Raw genomic sequence first — 21718 nt, forward strand, 5'->3', positions numbered from 1 at the left:
GGTGACTGTGAAGAGACCTCTGGTGGCATGCCTTGTGGACTATGCATGGCTGTCTGGGCTGTCTGCTAGTATTTTAAACAGACACCTCGGTGCAGTTAGCATGTCAACCCTTCTTACAAAATCAAGTAGTGATGAAGTAAAGCTCTCTACTTTGATCCATGAGCAATTGACATTGGCTATTATTGTTAGCTCTGTGTACATTTTAGGGGCCAGCTGCGCTGCCCTGTTCTGAGCCGATTGTAATTTGACAGCTAACCACGACTGGGCAGTAGTCCAGGTGAGACAAAACTAGGGCCTGTAGTACCTGCCTTGTTGATAGTTAAGGCAGAGCAGTGCTTTATTATGGACATACTTCTCCCCATCTTAGCTACTGTTGTATCAATATGTTTTGAAAATGACAGTTCACAATAGTTTGACTCAAAGCAGTTTAGCTTGAGTTTTAGTTTGAAATATTAGGACCAACTTATTTATTGCCACCCATTCTGAAACTAACTGCAGCTCTTTAAGGGTTGCAGAGATTTCACTCGCTGTAGTAGCTGACGTGTATGGTGTGGAGTCCTCCGCATACACGCTGGCTTTACACAGAGGCTGAAGAAATGTGGCATGCCACCTAAAACACTTTTACAGATGCACAATTGAGAGTATCCTGTCGGGCTGTATCGCCACCTGATATGGCAACTGCATCGCCCACAACCACAAGGCTCTCCAGAGGGTGGTGCGGTCTGCACAGCGCATCACCGGGGGCAAACTACCTGCCCGCCAGGACAACTACAGCACACAAAGTCACTGGAAGGACAAAAATATCAAGGACAACAACCACTTGAGCCGCTGCTTATTCACCCCGCTAACATCCAGAAGGCAAGATGGCATCGCAGTGTAGACGTGGTTTGTTGTCCTCTCGTTTACTTTCATATTTTTTGTCTTTTTGGTTATATTCCATTTTCTTTTTCAATCTCTTTTTCCATTTTTAAAATTAAATATACCTTCCTGTAACCCGCCTCACTCAATGTGACACGGATCCGCAATTTCTTTAACCTATAGCCAAAACTTTCATCAGAAGGTTGCCAGCTAATTAGTTAAGTTATACTAGCCATTTAGTCACTGTTAGCCACTGCTAGCGGCCTTTGCCCTCTGCTCAGGCACCAGCTGTTTTTTTAGCCTGGATAATACCTGCCAGCCTCGGACTGTTTTTCTCCACTACAACGCCAGATTTCTGCCATAAACCCTGGACCATTGATCATCACAGCTAGCTGCCACTGAGAGACCCAGCCCCGAAGTTAGCCCTGAGCCAGACTCATCTCCCGGCTAGCAAACAAAATTACTACAACTACAATACCTCTTTTGCCAGGTCCCTTTGTACCACCACGACTGGTCCGCAGATGTAATTTCATCAGCTGTGCCTTCAACCGGCCTTTGCTGGACGACGGAGCAGATGCTTCTATTTACCCCGGACTGCTAACTTTAAACGCCATTGCTCCCGCGTACTAGCGTAGTAACAACCTAGCGTTTCCCTATTTCATCTATTGCTCTACACTGGACCCTATGATTACTTTGCTACATAGCTGATGCCTGCTGGACTGTTGATTTATCACGGTACTCCACATTGTTTACCTTTGTTTCTGTCGGCCCTAGCCCCGAACTCAGGCCCTGTGTGTAGTTAACCAACCCTCTCTGCCCATTCATCGCCATTGAACCTGTTGTTGTTGACTTAGCTGATTAGCTGTTGTCTTACCCGTTGTTGACTTAGTTAGCTCTCCCAATCAACACCTGTGATTGCTTTATGCCTCGCTTTGTCTCTCTCAAATGTCAATATGCCCTGTATACTGTTTAGGATAATTATCATTGTTTTAGTTTACTGCAGAGCCCCTAGTCCCACTGCATATGCCTTAGATACCTCCTTTGTCTCACCTCCCACACACGGGGTGACCTCACCCAGTATAACCAGCATGTCCAGAGATGCAACTGTTCTTATCACTCATTGCCTGGGTTTACCTCCATTGTACCCGCACCCCACCATACCCCTGTCTGCACATTTTGCCCTGAATCTATTCTACCACGCCCAGAAATCTGCTCCTTTAATTCTGTCCCCAACGCACTAGACAACCAGTTTTGCTAGCCTTTAGCCGTACCCTCATCCTACTCCTCTGTTCCTCTGGTGATGTGGAGGCTAATCCAGGGCCCTGTGTGTCCCCAGGCACTAATGTAATCGAAAACATTGGTTTCATGCATGTTACATCAGAAGCCTCCTCCCCAAATGTGTTTTACTTACTGCTTTTGCACACTGCCAACCCTGATGTCCTTGCCATGTCTAAATCCTGGTTCAGGAAGGCCACCAAAAATTCAGACTTCCATACCCAACTACAACATTTTCTGTCAAGATTGCAACTCCTCCCCCTTTGGCAGTTATATCTACTGCAGAGATAGCTTGCAAAGTTCTGTCATACTTTCCAGGTCTATGCTCAAACAGTTCGCACCTCTAATTGAAAAAATGAATCTCCAGAAATAAGTCTCGCTCTTGCCGCCTGTTATAGACCCACCTCAGCTCCCAGCTGTGCCCTGGACACCATATGTGAATTGATTGCCCTGTCTTCAGAGTTCATTCGTTCTGACCTTAAATGCTTAACACCCCAGTAGTCCTACAATCTAAGCTAGATACCCTCAATCTCACACACATTATTAAGGAATCCACCAGGTAGAACCCTAAATCTGAAAACATGGGCACCCTCATAGATATTATCCTGACCGACTTGCCCTCCAAATACACCTATGCAGTTTTCAATCAGGATGTCAGTGGTCATTGCCTGCAAAACTAAAATGCTTTGACACTAAAGTCCATGGAGATCAAGAGAACCTCCTCCCAGCTGCCCACTGCACCGAGACTAGGCGGCACGGTCACCACCGATAAATCCATTAAAATCAATTTCAATAAGCATTTCTCTACGGCTGGCCATGCTTTCCTCCTGGCTATGCCAACCGCTCCGCTACCCCTATTACTAGTCTGTTCAACCTCTCTTTTTCTCAGAGATCCCTAAAGATTGGAAAGCTGCCGTGGTCATCCCCCTCTTCAAAGGGTGAGACACTAGACCAAACTGTTAGACCTATCATCCTGCCTTTCTAAAGTCTTTGAAAGCCAAGTTAATAAACAGATCACTGACCATTTGGAATCCCTCTATCTTCTCCGCTGTGCAATCCGGTTTCTGAACTGGTTGCGGGTGCACCTCAGCCATGCTCAAGGTCCTAAACGAAATCATAACCGCCATTGATAAAAGGCCGTACTGTGCAGCTGTATTCATCGTCCTGGCCAAGGCATTCAACTGTCAATCAAAGTATTCTTATCGGCAGACTCAATAGCCTTGGTTTCTCAAATGACTGCCGCGCCTGGTTCACCAACTACTTCGCAGATAGTTCAGACCTCTGGCAGTCTATCGGGGTACCACGGTTCAATTCTCGGGCCGACTCTTCTGTATATATCAATGATGTTGCTCTTGCTGTGGGTGACACCCTGTTCCACCTCTACGCAGACTACACATCTGGCCCTTCTTTGGACACTGTAAACTAACCTCCAAATGAGCTTCAATGCCATACAACTCTTTCTGTGGCCTCCAACTGCTCTTAAATGCTAGCAACACCAAATGCATGCTTTTAAGCCGTTTGATGCCTGCACCGGCCCGCCTGACTAGCATCACTACTCTGGACGGTTCAGACTTACACTGGAGACTTACATTTCCCTCACTAAATTTAAACATCAGCTAACTGATTGCTGTAGCTGTACATAGTCCATCTGTAAAAAGCCTATCCAATCTACCTACCTCATCCCCATATTGTTTTTATTTACTTTGCTGCTCTTTTGCACACCAGTATCACTACTTGCACACCATCTGCTCATCTATCACTCCAGTGTTAATCTGCTAAATTGTAATTACTTTGCTACTATGGCTTATTTATATGCAAATTGAGGTGGATCTAGGGTGTCGGGTATGGTGGAGGTGAGTGCTATGGGGTGATAGTCATTTAGTTACCTTTTGTTTTCTTGGGTACAGGAACAATGGTGGACATCTTGAATTAAATGGGGACAGCAGACTGGGCTAAGGAGAGATTTAATATATCTGTAAACACTCCAGCCAGTTGGTCTCTGAGGATGTGGCTAGGAATGTCTGGGCTGCCAGCCATGCGAGGGTTAACACGCTTTAATGTCTTACTCACGTCGGCCATGGAGAATGAGAGCCAACAGTCCTTGAGGCCTGCGTCAGTGGTGGCATTTTATCCTCAGAGGGTGAAGAAGGCGTTTAACTTGTCCTGGAGCAAGACGTCGGTGTCCAACGTGGCTGGTTTTCCCTTTGTAATCCATGATTGTCTGGAGTCCCTGCTACATGTCTGAGCTGTTGAATAGGGACGCCACTGTCTCTGTACTGATGTTTTGCCTGTGGTTGCCTTACGTAGAGCATAACTAAACTGTTTGTAATTCTGCCATATTCCCAGTGTCATAACTTTACTTTTTATCTGATCAACTAACTGTTTAGTTGTTACTGAATTGAATTAATCATGTAACAATTAACTCATTAGGATTTGGGGCACCACGAGCTGTCTAAAGAGTTACCATCTCCCGATATACACTCTACAAATGTCTTTACTATCACATTCATAAATGGTCAACCTTTAAAATCATAACCTTGTATCATATCATCATTCTGAAAAGTCGTAACCTCCTGCATCTGCAAAAGCCTTATGATTCAGTGCTGCACAAATGGGTTTATGTAATAGCTAACTAAATGGTTACACAGGATATACATACACACTTCAAACATTAGAAACAGGTCCCTAGCAGACTGACAACGATATGTCGGCTTCTTAGAAAAGACATGGAGGGCAAGAAGCAGAGACATAATACTTTGGTACATTTAGAAACTACTCTCACAGTAATAATGTACTTTGCACACGAACCACCGTCTGTTTGGAGTAAAATCATGAATGTATTTGGTTCTTAGTGTATTTCTCCTACAGGGCCATGGAAAGGGGTTGGTTGGGCCTTTCCACGGCACACGTAACGCTCTGATTGTCCAAAAGGGGTCCCCATCCATCTGTTCTTCATTCACTCTGGAAAATGAGTCATTGAAGATAAGCTAGCCAGCCGTGTCAATGGTTCCTAGTGGGGTGTTGAGTAGTAGAATGGTCCCACTTAAATTCACTTTTCTAGATACTTAGGGCAGCTATTCAGCTGTAACAGTGATTTGTCCGGGAGGTGAGCTTCTCGCCTCTACCTTGTTGAGATTTCAGAGTTCAAACCACTAGACGTTAGCTGCAGCTCGCTGCCTTTCTGGTCTAGGTTAATTAACACATTTTATACAGTTCTTCAAAAGGGGCAGTTCATGAGGCTGACATGCCATCTGACCTTTCTCAAGGGGGAGGTGCCTACTTACTTGTACAAAGTTATAGAAAAGTTTCTAAGAGGAAATTGATCACATTATCAACAAAAACACATTGTTCATATTTTACACAACTTAAGAGGATGGGAACTTCACACAGTGTATACGTTTCAAGTCACAGTATTTCCTCTATTTTTAATGGCATCACAAAATGAGCCAATGTGACTCACCACCTGGATTCGGTCTTATGTAGCAATGTGAAATTGCTTTTGGAAAGTAATTCTGCTTTGAAAGTTGTAAACTCAACTTGTAAACCCACTTGAGAAAATGGTCTTTGAATGTTTTGGTATCTAGTGAAAGGCTCTGTCTACACCATTCAGCATCGTTCACATCCTCTTATGCTTTATCCCCACCCATCCCGTTTTGCTCTTGGAGCGCACATTTGACGCTCTGGCCGATTTGTTTACCTCTGGATAACATAAACAGCCTAAACCGCTCTGCTGGCAACAATTTCATTACGCTTTTTGTAGACGTTTACTGACCGTGGCCATATTCAATGGGTGCTGTAGACACGTCACATAACGTAAGCTAACGAGGCAGCCAGCTAACATTAGCTAGTTAAACAACAATGAACTAAGTGGCAACAATGCCACAGTGTTGGGGGCTAACCAACCAGGTCCAATGTTAGCTAGCTAACATTAGGCTCTAACTAGAAAAGCAAACGGCTCTGGGGAAACAAGTAATGCCAGCCAACATTAGCTAGCTAACAGTCCACTTTATCTTGAAATGAAACAACTTTGTCGGAATTAGAAAACGTGTATCCGAATGTAGCTATCTTACCTGTATACATCAACATGCATCATGGACGCGTCACCCTGTCAGGAATGCAATACCACGGCTTAGTTTGAAGATGTAATCTGAAGACTGGTGTTTTCTACGTCTTCTTAGCTATCATACTCTAATTCCACTGATTTCAAAACGTGATCCTCCAAAAAAATGGAGAGCAACACTTATGCAGCTCCACTACTTAAAAAAAAGCTGCATTAGACAGGATTACCAAGTCTGACGAGCTCAAATAGATAGTCTTCAATATGGCAGACAAATCTGAATGCCTCTCTTGGCATGTCCAGCCCACTCATCTCAGCCAATCATGGCTAATGGGAAAGTTGCTAGTGTTTTGTGGCTTAACCAACAAGGCTCCTAATTTAACCATTTTAATCGTATGAAAGTTCATGTTCGAATGCAATTACTTCCCAAAGAGATTTGTTCAAATATCTCTCCTGTGAAGTCGTGACTTGCGACATACGCCTAGTTTCCTGAATCGGGTCACAAATGACATTCTTTAGATCGCCTCTGACCATTCCCCACATTCTATGTTAAAAAATATTGTGACAGTATTCGCTTTAGAACGTGTTAGTTTCGGCGGGCGAATGTCTGTAACAAAGGCATATTCCTGTGTGAATTTGGAGGGAGATGGCTGAAAGTTCATGTACTTGATTGACATCAGGGTGTTAGCTTTAATGCATTAAAGCAGATTTCTGAAGCATAAGTGAAGATGTGATCAATACATGTTGTTTTCATTCCTGTGCTGTATATCTCCCCTGGTAGGTTTACTGAACCTGAACCAGTTTGCAGGCACTAGTGTGAAGCTTTTTCTTGAGTGGGCAGCTTAATGAAAGCCAGTCAATATTTAGGTCACCCAGAAAATACACCTGTGATAACATAGCAAGCATTTTACATGTTATCCAGATACTGGCTGATAACACTTGGTCTATAGCAGCTTCCCACCAGAATGGTCTTTAGGTGATGGAGGTGATGGAGGCCTTATTACTTCAACAGTATTTAACATGAGATCCCCTCAACTTTATAGGAATGTGGTTCTGAATATAGACCGCAACACCGCCCCGTTGGCATTTGTCTTTTCGGTAGATGTTATAACCACGGATTGCTACTGTATCAACGGTATTATCTTAGTGAGTTTCAGAAGGTCAGAATATGAATGTCATCTGTTACTAGCAAGTTATCCGTTTCATGAACCTTGTTTCTTAGGCTACATATGTAAATGTGGTCTATTTATGAGCTGGGCTTAAGTCGATGTAGAGCATCTTCCGTTTCCAGAAGATGTCAGTGATCTATTAAAGTTATTCCAACAGAGCTACAGGAATATTTTAACTAGGTGTAATGCCTGTAGACTGCTGAATCTTTCACACCCGCAGCCCAACGATGACCCCCGCCACGCCCTAGCTACACACCCTAGACCATGCCACACAACACGCCTTAACCCTAGTCACATGCCCTAGACAATGCCACAAGCCCCGATGGACCGGTGAGGTAAAACAAAACCCAACTTGTTGGCCTACAGAAGTGTGTGTGGCTGTGACATGTGGTCCTTCTGTCTCCTACAGAGGTGCATCTGTGCTGCAGGCTTCCGGCTCCAGGCTAACGGTTTGTCCTGTGTGGATGTTGATGAGTGTAATGAGGTCCTACCACCTGTCTGCAGCCACACCTGCCTTAACACCCGCAGCTCCTTCCTGTGTCGCTGTCACCATGGATATCTGCTGGAACCAAATGGTCACAGCTGCAAGACCAAAGGTACTCCAAACGTGTCTTTGCTTGAACGTAATTAATACAAATTGTTTTAGTGAAATATTTACTTTTGTCACAAGCCAATAAAGAAAGGAAATGCAAAAGCTATTTTGACCTATGCAGAAACTAGGCTTTTCAGAATAAATGGCTTAACTACTGCTAGAGTACTGAAGCTTAATTCATCTACTATACCTCCACAACAGATGTACTCCCATTGGATGGGTTGATTAGAATTCAAACCTTTTCAAACAGCCTAATACATACTCTTAGAGTAGGTTTACCCCATTAATGTACCTGGTCATGTAAACATATTTTTTCATGTTAGACATCATTCCACTCACTTAAACATTATGGGGAGGTTTTCCCAGACACAGATTAAGCCTAGTCTTGGACTAAAAAGCAAGGTCAATGGAAAATATCCAGCCAATATAATTTCTAGTCTGGGACCAAGTGAAATCTGTCTGCGAAACCACTCCTTAACCCTACATTTAATCAAGACTAATACATAAACCAACTCAGATGGGAAATGGACAAGGTAGTTGACAGCGTTTTAACATATTTTGAAGCAATACATGGTTAATATTCCTGTTCATTTTTATTTAACTAGGTAAGTAAAACAAGTTATAAACTATGGAGTAAGGGAATCTTATATGTTGTCTTAAGACTGTTACGCTATGCTCTTTAGACATTTACAAGTTATAGTATTTAAAGCAGAGGTGGCACCACAGACCCTAAACGTGGTGTGGCAAAATTCATACCTGTCTTTTCTGGGGCCTGGAGTTTTTCCTGATCGCAATCACCTGGTTGGGTGAAACTCTGGATCCTTTTCGTAGGCTGAGACCAGGTCCAATGCTAACTTTGTTTCTCACTGACATGACCGGGCTAGTTGGTAAAAAATCGACTGACCCTAACAGAATTTTCTGGACATGGTGTAGTTTTTAAAATCTTTGGTCATGCAGGGCCTATGGGTTACCATGCTGTCGCTCTGCAGGGCCTATGGGTTACCCTGCTGTCTCTCTGCAGGGCCTATGCGTTACCCTGCTGTCTCTCGGCAGGGCCTATGGGTTACCCTGCTGTCTCTCGGCAGGGCCTATGGGTTACCCTGCTGTCTCTCTGCAGGGCCTATGGGTTACCCTGCTGTCTCTCTGCAGGGCCTATGGGTTACCCTGCTGTCTCTCTGCAGGGCCTATGGGTTACCCTGCTGTCTCTCTGCAGGGCCTATGGGTTACCCTGCTGTCTCTCTATATTCACTGCAGCTGTACATAGTCCATCTGTAAATAGCCCACCCAATCTATCTACCTCATCCCCATATTGTTTTTATATACTTTGCTGCTCTTTTGCACACCAGTATCACTACTTACACACCATCTGCTCATCTATCACTCCAGTGTTAATCTGCTAAATTGTAATTACTTTGCTACTATGGCCTATTTATTGCCTTACCACCTCATTCCATTTGCACACACTGTATATATGTATATATATATATATTATTACTTTTTTTTCTTGTTTATTCCATTTCTTGCCACTGTTTCTGTCGCACTGCTTTGCTTTATCTTTGGCACGTCGCAGTTGTAAATGAGAACTTGTTCTCAGCTAGCTTACCTGGTGAAATATAAAAATAAATAAAAAAATTCAGATTAACAGACTGTTGTGGTCATGCAGGCCCACTAGGTTGGCATGCTTTCTCTCTTGCTATTAATTTTATAGGCTATATTTATAATATATTAATAATGAGTTGGGTGCTTATATTTGTCCTATTATGTGTGTATTAACATGCATGTGTGTATTGAATGTGTTTTTTGCCTATCCCAACTCTCTGTGACACCCCCTCGGGTCACAGCTAGGGTCTGCCGTTAACGGCAAACCTGGAGCAATTAGGGTTAGTGTGTTGCTCAAGGGCACGTCAACAAATGTTTTGGCTCACGGATTCAAACAAGGAGCCTTTCAGGTTACTGACCCAATGCTCTCATCGCTAGGCTACCTGCTGCCACCTTTAGTTATTATGAAGCTGCTTAATAGAATTTAACAAGTCATTACTGTAAGAATTGCACTGCGTTAATTGCATACATTATGTTTCTATAGAATGTCATGCCAAAAGTTGTCGACCTACCGACAGTAGCCAGAATATTGCTTGTATGTTCACTATTGAAGGCCAACTTTTGTACACTGAACAAAAATTAGAAACGCAACAATTTGAAGTATTTTACTGGGGTACAGTTGATGAGGAAATTCAAATATGCATCTGTTGGTCACAGATACCTTAAGGTAGGGTTGTGGATCAGAAAACCAGTCTATCTAGTGTGAACGCCATTTGCCTCATGCAGCGCTACACATCTTCGCATATGGTTGATCAGGCGGTTGATTGTGGCCTGTGGAATGTTCTCTCGCTTGAATGGCTGTGCGAAGTTGCTTGATATTGGCAGGACCTGGAACACGCTGTCGTACACATCAATACAGAGCATCCCAAACATGCTCAATGGGTGACATGCCTGAGTATGCAGATCTCTAAAACAATGTAGGTAGTTTATGTTAGAGTAACGTTCAATTCTCTGGCTACAGTTCCGGTGGACATTTCTGCATTCAGCAAACCAATTGTAAGCCTCAACTTGATGTGACAACTAAACATTTGTGGGCTTTTGTCCCCAGCACAAGGTTCTCCTTTGTAATAATCAAGCTTTTTAATCAGCTTCATGATATGGATTATCTTGGCAAAGGAGAAATGTGACTTACTGGCTCAAATCACTCTTATGTAGCATAATTTTAAATTGTGTAATTTTTACAATGGATAAAAGTATTCCCAGAGCTACAAAATGCTACTGCTTTGAAAGTTGTAAACTCACTATAGAGAAAATGGCCTTTGAATGTTTTGGTACTACTGCTGGAGAGCCCTTTGTCTAAACCCATTCAGCATCGTTCATACCCTCTTAAGCTTTTAACCCACCCAGCTCTTTAAGGGTTAATTTGAGTGTTCTGTACTAACTTTAGTCAAGCACCCCTGTAAAGACCTTTATACACTGATTCAAAATGGCTATTGATAACATGTGTATTTTGTGGTTGTGACCCAGACTCTTGACCCTTTTATTTTGGGACTATTCTCATGTCAGATTTTGCAGTGATTTTATTTTAAAATAAACTAACATTAATTTGGAAGATGCTGATATTTTATGTTCATCCAAATTATATGGACCCTGATTTTTAATTTGCTTATTTTTAATGGCAAATTCTTTATCCTAAAATAGTGGGGGGACCTCTCTTCTCATTGTTTAATTAAGATAATTAAAACATTATTTTGAAATTATCAATAAGTGTAAAAGCAATGTGAATTGAAAATGGATCTCTCTGTACTCATAATATATATTCCTGTTTCAGTATGTTTTAACCTCTTGAAGCTAGGGGACACAATTTTAATTTTTATGTTCCCAAAGTAAACAACCTATTTCTCAGGACCAGATGCTAGAATATCAAATCAAATGTATTTATATAGCCCTTCGTACATCAGCTGATATCTCAAAGTGCTGTACAGAAACCCAGCCTAAAACCCTAAACAGCAAGCAATGCAGGTGTAGAAGCACGGTGGCTAGGAAAAACTCCCTAGAAAGGCCAAAACCTAGGAAGAAACCAGGCTATGTGGGGTGGCCAGTCCTCTTCTGGCTGTGCCGGGTGGAGATTATAACAGATCATGGCCAAGATGTTCAAATGTTCATAAATGACCAGCATGGTCGAATAATAAGGCAGAACAGTTGAAACTGGAGCAGCAGCACGGTCAGGTGGACTGGGGACAGCAAGGAGTCATGTCAGGTATTCCTGGGGCATGGTCCTAGGGCTCAGGTCCTCCGAGAGAGAAAGAAAGAGGATTAGAGAGAGCATATGTGTGGTGGCTAGTCCTCTTCTGGCTGTGCCGGGTGGAGATTATAAAAGAACATGGCCAAGATGTTCAAATGTTCATAAATGACCAGCATGGTCGAATAATAAGGCAGAACAGTTGAAACTGGAGCAGCAGCACGGCCAGGTGGACTGGGGACAGCAAGGAGTCATCATGTCAGGTAGTCCTGGGGCATGGTCCTAGGGCTCAGGTCCTCCGAGAGAAAGAAAGGGAGAAAGAGAGAATTAGAGAACGCACACTTAATTCACACAGGACACCGAATAAGACAGGAGAAGTACTCCAGATATAACACTGACCCTAGCCCCCCGACACATAAACTACTGCAGCATAAATACTGGAGGCTGAGACAGGAGGGGTCAGGAGACACTGTGGCCCCATCCGAGGACACCCCTCGATGTTAGGGGAGGACACCCCCCTAACCCTAACCCTTCATGGATTCGATTTTTCTCAGGCTTTCGCCTGCAATATTAGTTCTGTTATACTCAGACAATATTTTGACAGTTTGGGAAACTTTTGTGTTTTCTATCCTAATCTGACAATTATATGCATATTCTAGCTTCTGGGCCTGAGTAGCAGACAGTGTAATTTGGGAAGGCTTTTCATTCAAAATTACAAATACTGCCCCCTACCCTAGTGAAGTTAATTTCACTTATTTAACCAGGGATGCCAGTTGAGAACAAGTTCTCATTTACAACTGCGACCTGGCCAAGATAAAGCAAAGTAGTGCAACAAAATCAGTTACTCCTGAGGTTGAAGAGGCGCTGTTGCTCCCTCTGCTGTTTCCTGAAGTCAACGATAATTTCCTTTTGTCAACATTTTGTTGACCTCGAGTGTGAGGTTATTTTCCTGACGCCACACTCCGAGGGCCCTACCTCCTCCCTGTAGGCCATCTCATCATTGTTGGTAATCGAGCCTACCACTGGAGTGTTGTCTGCAAACTTGATGATTGAGTTGGTGGCGTGCATTGCCACGCAGTCATGGGTGAACAGGGAGTACAGAAGAAAGCTGAGAACGCACACTTGTGGGCCCCAGTGTTGAGGATCAGCGGGGTGGAGATGTTACCTACCCTCACCACCTAGGGGTGGCCCTTTAGGAAGTCAAGGACCCAGTTGCACAGGACGGGATCCAGACCCAGGGTCTCGAGCTTTGATGAGTTTGGAGGGTACTATGGTGTTAAATGCTGAGCTGTAGTCTGAACAGCATTCTTACATAGGTATTCCTCTTGTCCAGATGGGTTAGGTCAGTGTGATTAAGATTGCTTCGTCTGTGGACCTATTGGGGCGGTAAGCAAATTGGAGTGGGTCTAAGGTGTCAGGTAGGGTGGAGGTGAAATGGTCCTTGACCTGTCTCTCAAAGCACTTCATGAGGGATCATTACATACAGTCGAGGAGAACTACTGAATATAAGAGCAGCGTCAACTCACCATCAGTACGACCAAGAATGACTTTCGCGAAGCGGATCCTGTGTTCTGCCTTTCACCCAGGACAACGGAATGGATCCCAGCCGGCGACCCCAAAAAACAACTTCGTAAAAGAGGGAAACGAAGCGGTCTTCTGGTCAGACTCCAGAGACGGACACATCGCGCACCTCTCCCTAGCATACTTCTCGCCAATGTCCAGTCTCTTGACAACAAGGTTGATGAAATCCGAGCAAGGGTAGCATTCCAGGGGGACATCAGAGACTAAAGTTCTTTGCTTCACGGAAACATGGCTCACTCGAGAGACGCTATCGGAGTCGGTGCAGCCAGCTGGTTTCTCCACGCATCGCGCCGACAAACAAACATCTTTCTGGTAAGAAGAGGGGCGGAGGGTATGCTTCATGGTTAACGAGACGTGGTGTGGTCACAACAACAGAGGAGTCCTCAAGTCCTTCTGTTCACCTGATTTGAGAATTCCTCACAATCAAATGTTGACCGCATTATCTACCAAGGGAATTATCTTCGATTATAATCACAGCCGTATATATTCCCCCCAAGCAGACACATCGATGGCTCTGAATGAACTTTATTTGACTCTTTGCAAACTGGAATCCACGTATCCTGAGGCTGCATTCATTGTAGCTGGGGATTTTAACAAGGCTAATCTGAAAACAAGACTCCCTAAATTGTATCAGCATATCGATTGTGCAACCCGGGCTGGTGACTTTGGATCATTGCTATTCTAACTCCCCCGCCCCCCTTTCGGAAAAGCTGACCACGACTCCATTTGGTTGCTCCCTGCCTACAGACAGAAGCTAAAACAAGAAGCTCCCGCGCTGAGGTCTGTTCAACGCTGGTCCGACCAATCAGATTCCACGCTCCAAGACTGCTTCCATTACGTGGACTGGGATATGTTTCGTATTGCTTCAAACATTGACGAATACGCTGATTCGGTGAGCGAGTTCATTAGAACGTGCGTTAAAGATGTCGTTCCCATAGCAACGATTTAAAACATTCCCAAACCAGAAACCGTGGATTGATGGCAGCATTCACATGAAACTGAAAGCGCGAACCACTACTTTTAATCAGGGCAAGGTGACCGGAAACATGACCGAATACAAACAGTGTAGCTATTCCCTCTGCAAGGCAATCAAACAAGCTAAGCGTCAGTATAGAGACAGTACAATCGCAAGTCAACGGCTCAGACACAAGGTATGTGGCAGGGTCTACAGTCAATCACGGATTACAAAAAGAAAACAAGCCCAGTCATGGACCAGGATGTCTTGCTCCCAGGCAGACTAACTTTTTTGCCCGCTTTGAGGACAATAGTGCCACTGACACAGCCATCAACCAAAACATGCGGACTCTCCTTCACTGCAGCCGAGTAAAACATTTAAACGCGTTAACCCTCGCAAGGCTGCAGGCCCAGACGGCATCCCCAGCCGCGCAGACCAGCTGGCTGGTGTGTTTACGGACATATTCAATCAATCCCTATCCCAGTCTGCTGTTCCCACATGCTTCAAGAGGGCCACCAATTGTCCTGTTCCCAAGAAAGCTAAGGTAACTGAGCTAAACGACTACCGCCCCGTAGCACTCACTTCCGACATCATGAAGTGCTTTGAGAGACTAGTCAAGGACCATATCACCTCCACCCTACCTGACACCCTAGACCCACTCCAATTTGCTTACCGCCCAAATGGTTCACAGACGATGCGATGTCAACCACACTGCACACTGCCCTAACCCATCTGGACAAGAGGAATACCTATGTGAGAATGTCGTTCATCGACTACAGCTCAGCATTTAACACCATAGTACCCTCCGAACTCGTCATCAAGTTTGAGACCCTGGGTCTCGACCCCGCCCTGTGCAACTGGGTACTGGACTTCCTGACGGGCCGCCCCCAGATGGTGAGGGTAGGTAACATCTCCACCCCGCTGATCCTCAACACTGGGGCCCCACAAGGGTGCGTTCTGAGCCCTCTCCTGTACTCCCTGTTCACCCACGACTGTGTGGCCACGCATGCCTCCAACTCAATCATCAAGTTTGCGGACGTGACAACAGTGGTAGGCTTGATTACCAACAACGACGAGATGGCCTACAGCGAGGAGGTGAGGGCCCTGGGAGTGTGGTGTCAGGAAAATAACCTCACTCAAAGTCAACAAAACTAAGGAGATTGTGGACTTCAGGAAACAGCAGAGGGAACACCCCCCTATCCACATCGATGGGACAGTAGTGGAGAGGGTAGTAAGTTTTAAGTTCCTCGGCATACACATCACAGACAAACTGAATTGGTCCACCCACACAGACAGTATCGTGAAGAAGGCACAGCAGCGCCTCTTCAACCTCAGGAGGCTGAAGAAATTTGGCTTGTCAAACCTCTACAGATGCACAACCGAGACCATCCTGGCGGGCTGTATCACCGCCTGGTACGGCAACTGCTCCGCCCACAACCATAAGGCTCTCCAGAGGGTAGTAAGGTCTGCACAACGCATCACCGGGGCAAACTACCTGCCCTCCAGGACACCTACACCACCCGATGTCACAGGAAGGCCATAAAGATCATCAAGGACAACAACCACCCGAGCCACTGCCTGTTCACCCCGCTATCATCTAGAAGGCAAGGTCAGTACAGGTGCATCAAAGCTGGGACCGAGAGACTGAAAAACAGCTTCCATCTCAAGGCCATCAGACTGTTAAACAGCCACCACTAACATTGAGTGGTTGCTGCCAACACACTGACTCAACTCCAGCCACTTTAATAATGGGAATTGATGTGAATTGATGTAAAATATATCACTAGCCACTTTAAACAATGCTACTTAATATAATGTTTACATACCCTACATTATTCATCTCATATGTATATGTATATACTGTACTCTATATCATCTACTGCATCTTTATGTAATACATGTATCACTAGCCACTTTAAACTATGCCACTTTGTTTACATACTCATCTCATATGTTATATACTGGACTCGATACCATCTACTGCATCTTGCCTATGCCGCTCTGTACCATCACTCATTCATATATCTTTATGTTCATATACTTTATCCCTTTACACTTGTGTGTATAAGGTAGTAGTTTTGGAATTGTTAGTTAGATTACTCGTTGGTTATTACTGCATTGTCAGAACTAGAAGCACAAGCATTTCGCTACACTCACATTAACATCTGCTAACCATGTGTATGTGACATAAATTTGATGGAAGTGAGTGTGATAGTCGTTCAGCTCCGGTACCTTAGCTTTCTTGGGAACAGGAACTATGGTGGCCCTCATGAAGCATGTGGGAACAGCCGACTCGGATAGAGATTGATTGAATACGTCCGTAAACACACCAGCCAGCTGGTCTGTGCATTCTCTGAGGACGCGGCTAGGGAAACCGTCTGGGATGGCAGACTTGCGAGGGTTAACACGTATAAATGTTTTACTCACGTTGGCTGCGGTGAAGGAGAGTCCGCAGGTTTTGGTAGTGGGCCTTCGTAGTGGGCCGTGTCAGTGGCACTATTGTCCTCAAAGCGAGCAAAGGAGTTGGTCTGGGAGCAAGACATCTGTGTCTGCGACTGGGCTGGTTTTCTTTTTGTTGTCTGTGATTGATTGTAGACCTTGCCACACAGGTCTCGTGTCTGAGCCGTTGAATTACGACTCTGCTGTCTCTATACAGACGCTTAGCTTGTTTGATTTCCTTGTGGAGGGAATAGCTACACTGTTTGTATTTGGTTATTTTTCCGGTCACCTTGCCATAATTAACTTTCATATCAACTTGTGAACTTTCATATGCCTTTATTACAGACTTTGTATGTTATCTGTCAATACAAATACACTGCTCAAAAAAATAAAGGGAACACTTAAACAGCACAATTGTAACTCCAAGTCAATCACACTTCTGTGAAATCAAGCTGTCCACTTAGGAAGCAACACTGATTGACAATAAACTTCACATGCTGTTGTGCAAATGGAATAGACAACAGGTGGAAATTATAGGCAATTAGCAAGACACCCCCAAAAAAGGAGTGGTTCTGCAGGTGGTGACCAGAGACCACTTCTCAGTTCCTATGCTTTCTGGCTGATGTTTTGGTCACTTTTGAATGCTGGCGGTGCTTTACTCTAGTGGTAGCATGAGACGGAGTCTACAACCCACACAAGTGGCTCAGGTAGTGCAGCTCATCCAGGATGGCACATCAATGCGAGCTGTGGCAAGAAGGTTTGCTGTGTCTGTCAGCATGGTGTCCAGACCATGGAGGCGCTACCTGGAGACAGGCCAGTACATCAGGAGACGTGGAGGAGGCCGTAGGAGGGCAACAACCCAGCAGCAGGACCGCTACCTCCGTCTTTGTGCAAGGAGGAGCAGGAGGAGCACGAGAAGCACTACCAGACCCCTGCAAAATGACCTCCAGCAGGCCACAAATGTGCATGTGTCTGAGGGCCCGACGTCCACAGGTGGGGGTTGTGCTTAACGCCCAACACCGTGCATGACGTTTGGCATTTGCCAGAGAACACCAAGATTGGCAAATTCGCCACTGGCGCCCTGTGCTCAGTGTGAACCTGCTTTCATCTGTGAACAGCACATGTTACAGACGTCACGAGTCTGGAGACGCCGTGGAGAACGTTCTGCTGCCTGCAACATCCTCCAGCATGACCGGTTTGGCGGTGGGTCAGTCATGGTGTGGGGTGGCATTTCTTTGGGGGGCCGCACAGCCCTCCATGTGCTCGCCAGAGGTAGCCTGACTGCCATTAGGTACGGAGATGAGATCCTCAGACCCCTTGTGAGACCATATGCTGGTGTGGTTGGCCCTGGGTTCATCCTAATGCATGACGATGCTAGACTTCATGTGGCTGGAGTTTGTCAGCAGTTCCTGCAAGAGGAAGGCATTGATGCTATGGACTGGCCTGCCCGTTCCCCAGAACTGAATCCAATTGAGCACATCTGGGACATCATGTCTCACTCCATCCACCAATGCCACTTTGCACCACAGACTGTCCAGGAGTTGGCGGATGCTTTAGTCCAGGTCTGGGAGAAGATCCCTCAGGAGACCATCCGCCACCTCATCAGGAGCATGCCCAGGCGTTGTAGGGAGGTCATACAGGCACGTGGAGGCCACACACACTACTGAGCCTCATTTTGACTTGTTTTAAGGACATTACATCAAAGTTGGATCAGCCTGTAGTGTGGTTTTCCACTTTAATTTTGAGTGTGACTCCAAATCCAGACCTCCATGGGTTGATAAATTTGATTTCCATTGAGAATTTGTGTGAATTTGTCAGCACATTCAACTATGTAAAGAAAAAAGTACTTAAGAATATTTCATTCATTCAGATCTAGGATGTTATTTTAGTGTTCGCTTTATTTTTTTGAGCAGTGTACCATTGTTGAATTAAGAGCCTAGTTGGTTTAGTTATGGAAAAAGCAGCAACCTTCTCACTAGCTATGACGGGCTTTCTCTTATGAGTGGGCTGGAAATGTCGATTTCAGACCACTCGTCTGTGAGAGCGCATAACTGATGAATTTACCAACACTCAACACCCATTGAACATGGCCGGTGTCAGTAAACGTTGGTACTGAAACGTAATATTTTTGCCAGCCGAACCAGGGCGAGTGAACTGGTCAGTGAGCTGTTCTCTCATTTGTGTCTGGAAGTAGCTCGTCAAGGTTTGCCAGTTGGCTTGGGTGTTTGACTGCTGTTTGGTCAGAACGCTCGGCTCAACCCTACTCATCGGCCAGAGCTTCCAATGTGTGCTCTGAACTTTCCGAGACCGAAATGCTCTGAATTTACAAACGGACAATCTGACACCGCTCTGAGGTTGCCAACGCCCAGTTAACATTTACAAGCATACTCATAGTATAAACCAGCTTTTATTCTTCATCTTTGGTTGTTTAGTACATTGCCTCACATGTGAATCCTTAGATGGGTGGGGCTTAAGCTTAAAAGGGTGTGAACGATGCTGAATGTGTGATGAGCTCTCAGTAGGTACCAAATATTCAAGGACCATCTTCTCAAATGTGAGGTTACAAGTTTATCAACTTTCAAAGCAGAATTACTTTCGCGTTCAACTATTGTATGACATACCATATTCTAGCTCTGTCTACTCTCATCCAATGTAAAAAATAAAATAAAAAACCTTTTTAAATGTTGCTTCATAAGACCGAATCAAGCCAGTTGGTCTCAAATGTTCGAATGCTTTTTACTCCTAAATGGGATTCTAAGTATATCAACTTTTTAAAGCAGCATTACTTCATGTTTCCTCCAACTATGGTGTATGATATGCCATTTTGAAGCTCTGAGTACTTTTATCAAATGTAAAAACACCAATTCAAATGTTGCTACATAAGACTGAAAAAATATGATGGGTCACAAATGGCATCTAGTGAATCCCTATGGGAGAATGCTAGTTTTCTATACATCCTTCCAGCAAGAAAACGAGCCAGCGGATTGCAGTGCCATCTGAGCATTTAGGAAATTGAGTTCCCAACCAGTGTGCCAAATTTAATTATGTAACATGGAGAAATTAAGGGGAGAAAATACTCTAACATGCATTGCTGGCTCAACCTAATAGACGCAACAAATGTAGATTTGTCTAATAGTTTTGTCATTGTATTCAGAATGGTGGGTTTTGTTATGGTATATTGATGATATATTTTGTCTGTGTAGATGAGGCTCACCTGCTGGCATCTGTTCAGAATGAGCTGCTGGTGTTGGGGTTGCATAGCTCCAGCCTTTCATTGCTCTCCACTAGTCAGACACCTGTGTTCTGTGTGGATTATGACTGGAGAGACCAGAGGGTATACTGGGTCAGTCTGGAGGAGGAGAGCATCAAGTGGACTTCCATCAACACCAAGGACACAGGCACTCTGGTCAAAGGTTAGTACCCTAACCAAGGACAGGGTTAGTACCAAGTACAGTCTCAGCCCTACTGTCTACTAGATGTTTGCTAAAATGTTTTTTTTCTGTAGGTGTGAAGTCTGAGTCTATAGCTGTGGACTGGGTTGGCAGGAACCTGTACTGGCTGGATGGGCTGGCTAGTCAGATTCTGGCTGTGAGGCTGGGCACATCTACAGTAAAGTCTCAGAACTACATAGTGGTTCTGGATGAGGATCTGGAGCAGCCTCGCTCACTACTGCTGCTGCCACAGAAAGGGTGGGTTCGGGTGTGAGGGCTGCTGCCGCCCAAAGGGTATACAAATTAATATACCTATCACTCTGTTTTTATAACACGACCCTGAAAAGTCCATTATCCCTCTGAAGAGTATGAATCAGGCTTTGAGGAGGTTGAGACAAAGCAACCTGTGTACAAATTGTTTGAAGTACAATAGACCGCCATAGCTGTGTGCAGGAAAACCTTAATAGAGCATGGGTGGAATAGTGGTTAGAGAGTTGGACTAGAAACCGGAAGGTTGCAAGTTCAAATCCCCGAGCCGACAAGGTACAAATCTGTCATTCTGCCCCTGAACAGGCAGTTAACCCGCTGTTCCTAGACCGTCATTGAAAATAAGAATTTGTCCTTAACTGACTTGCCTAGTTAAATAAAGATAAAATAAAATAAATAGACATTGTGGTGCTCATGTGAATTTCCATTTTTTGGGGGCGGACTTCTGGTCCATGCCTTCACTCACATAGTTTTTTTGTTTTCAATTTCCATGATGTTTACACCGGAAGGTGATTATTCAACATATTATACAATACAAGTTAGGTAAAAGTAATCAATAATGAAAAATTGTAACAGAAATGATGTAGTTAGAATTTATTGAATATTAACAGTGGATTTTCTAGAGGGAGGTGAAAAAACAAACATTTAAGCCAATATGGAACTGAACAATTTGTTTTCCTTGTGGTTCTCGCTCATGAGTCAGTGTTGATTTGCACATTTTCCTCTAATGGGGTCATTGGCTTAGATATGATGGTAGGGTGATTTGAATATAACTGAGCTTCAAACAATGCTTATAGACAACTATAATTCTATCAAATTAAAACTAAAATAGGCATATGGAATGTATCACGCACTTTCTATAAAATCCACAAATAATCAAAAAATTTATCAGACAATGATTTAGCCCATAAATCATGACAAGTACAATAAGTCTGAATTGTGAAAATGAAACCAAATCCCTATATACGAGTCTGTATAGTTCATATATTTTTTTTTACATTTATCTCCCCAATTTCATGGTATCCAATTGGTGGTTAGTCTTGTCTTAACTCATCGCTGCAACTCCCGTACGGACTCAGAGCAGCGACGGTCGAGAGCCGTGCATCCTCCGAAACACAACCCAACCAAGCACACTGCTTCTTGACACAATTCCCGCTTAACCCGGAAGCCAGCCACACCAATGCGTCGGCGGACACGCTGTACTCTTGGCGACCGTGTCAGCGTGCGTGCGCCCGGCCTGCCACAGGAGTCGCTAGAGCGCAATGGGACAAGACATCCCTGCCGGCCAAACCATCCCCTAACTCAGACTACGC

At 44.4% G+C, this 21718-nt stretch overlaps 1 protein-coding gene across 11 annotated transcripts in view; it reads left to right on the top strand.

Moving 5' to 3' along the window:
- si:dkey-88l16.3 (low-density lipoprotein receptor-related protein 2) overlaps positions 1-21718 on the top strand; it is a 91291-nt gene that overhangs the window by 44263 nt on the left and 25310 nt on the right. For all 11 annotated transcript variants that reach the window (XM_036966741.1, XM_036966740.1, XM_036966748.1 and 8 more), the window contains 3 exons: positions 7769-7955; positions 19911-20120; positions 20213-20396. In XM_036966741.1, coding sequence (XP_036822636.1) covers positions 7769-7955; positions 19911-20120; positions 20213-20396 — 581 coding nt within the window. The remainder of the gene's footprint in view (positions 1-7768; positions 7956-19910; positions 20121-20212; positions 20397-21718) is intronic.

This window comes from Oncorhynchus mykiss, chromosome 28 (genome assembly GCF_013265735.2).
Source record: "Oncorhynchus mykiss isolate Arlee chromosome 28, USDA_OmykA_1.1, whole genome shotgun sequence".
Classification (NCBI taxonomy): Eukaryota; Metazoa; Chordata; class Actinopteri; order Salmoniformes; family Salmonidae; genus Oncorhynchus; species Oncorhynchus mykiss.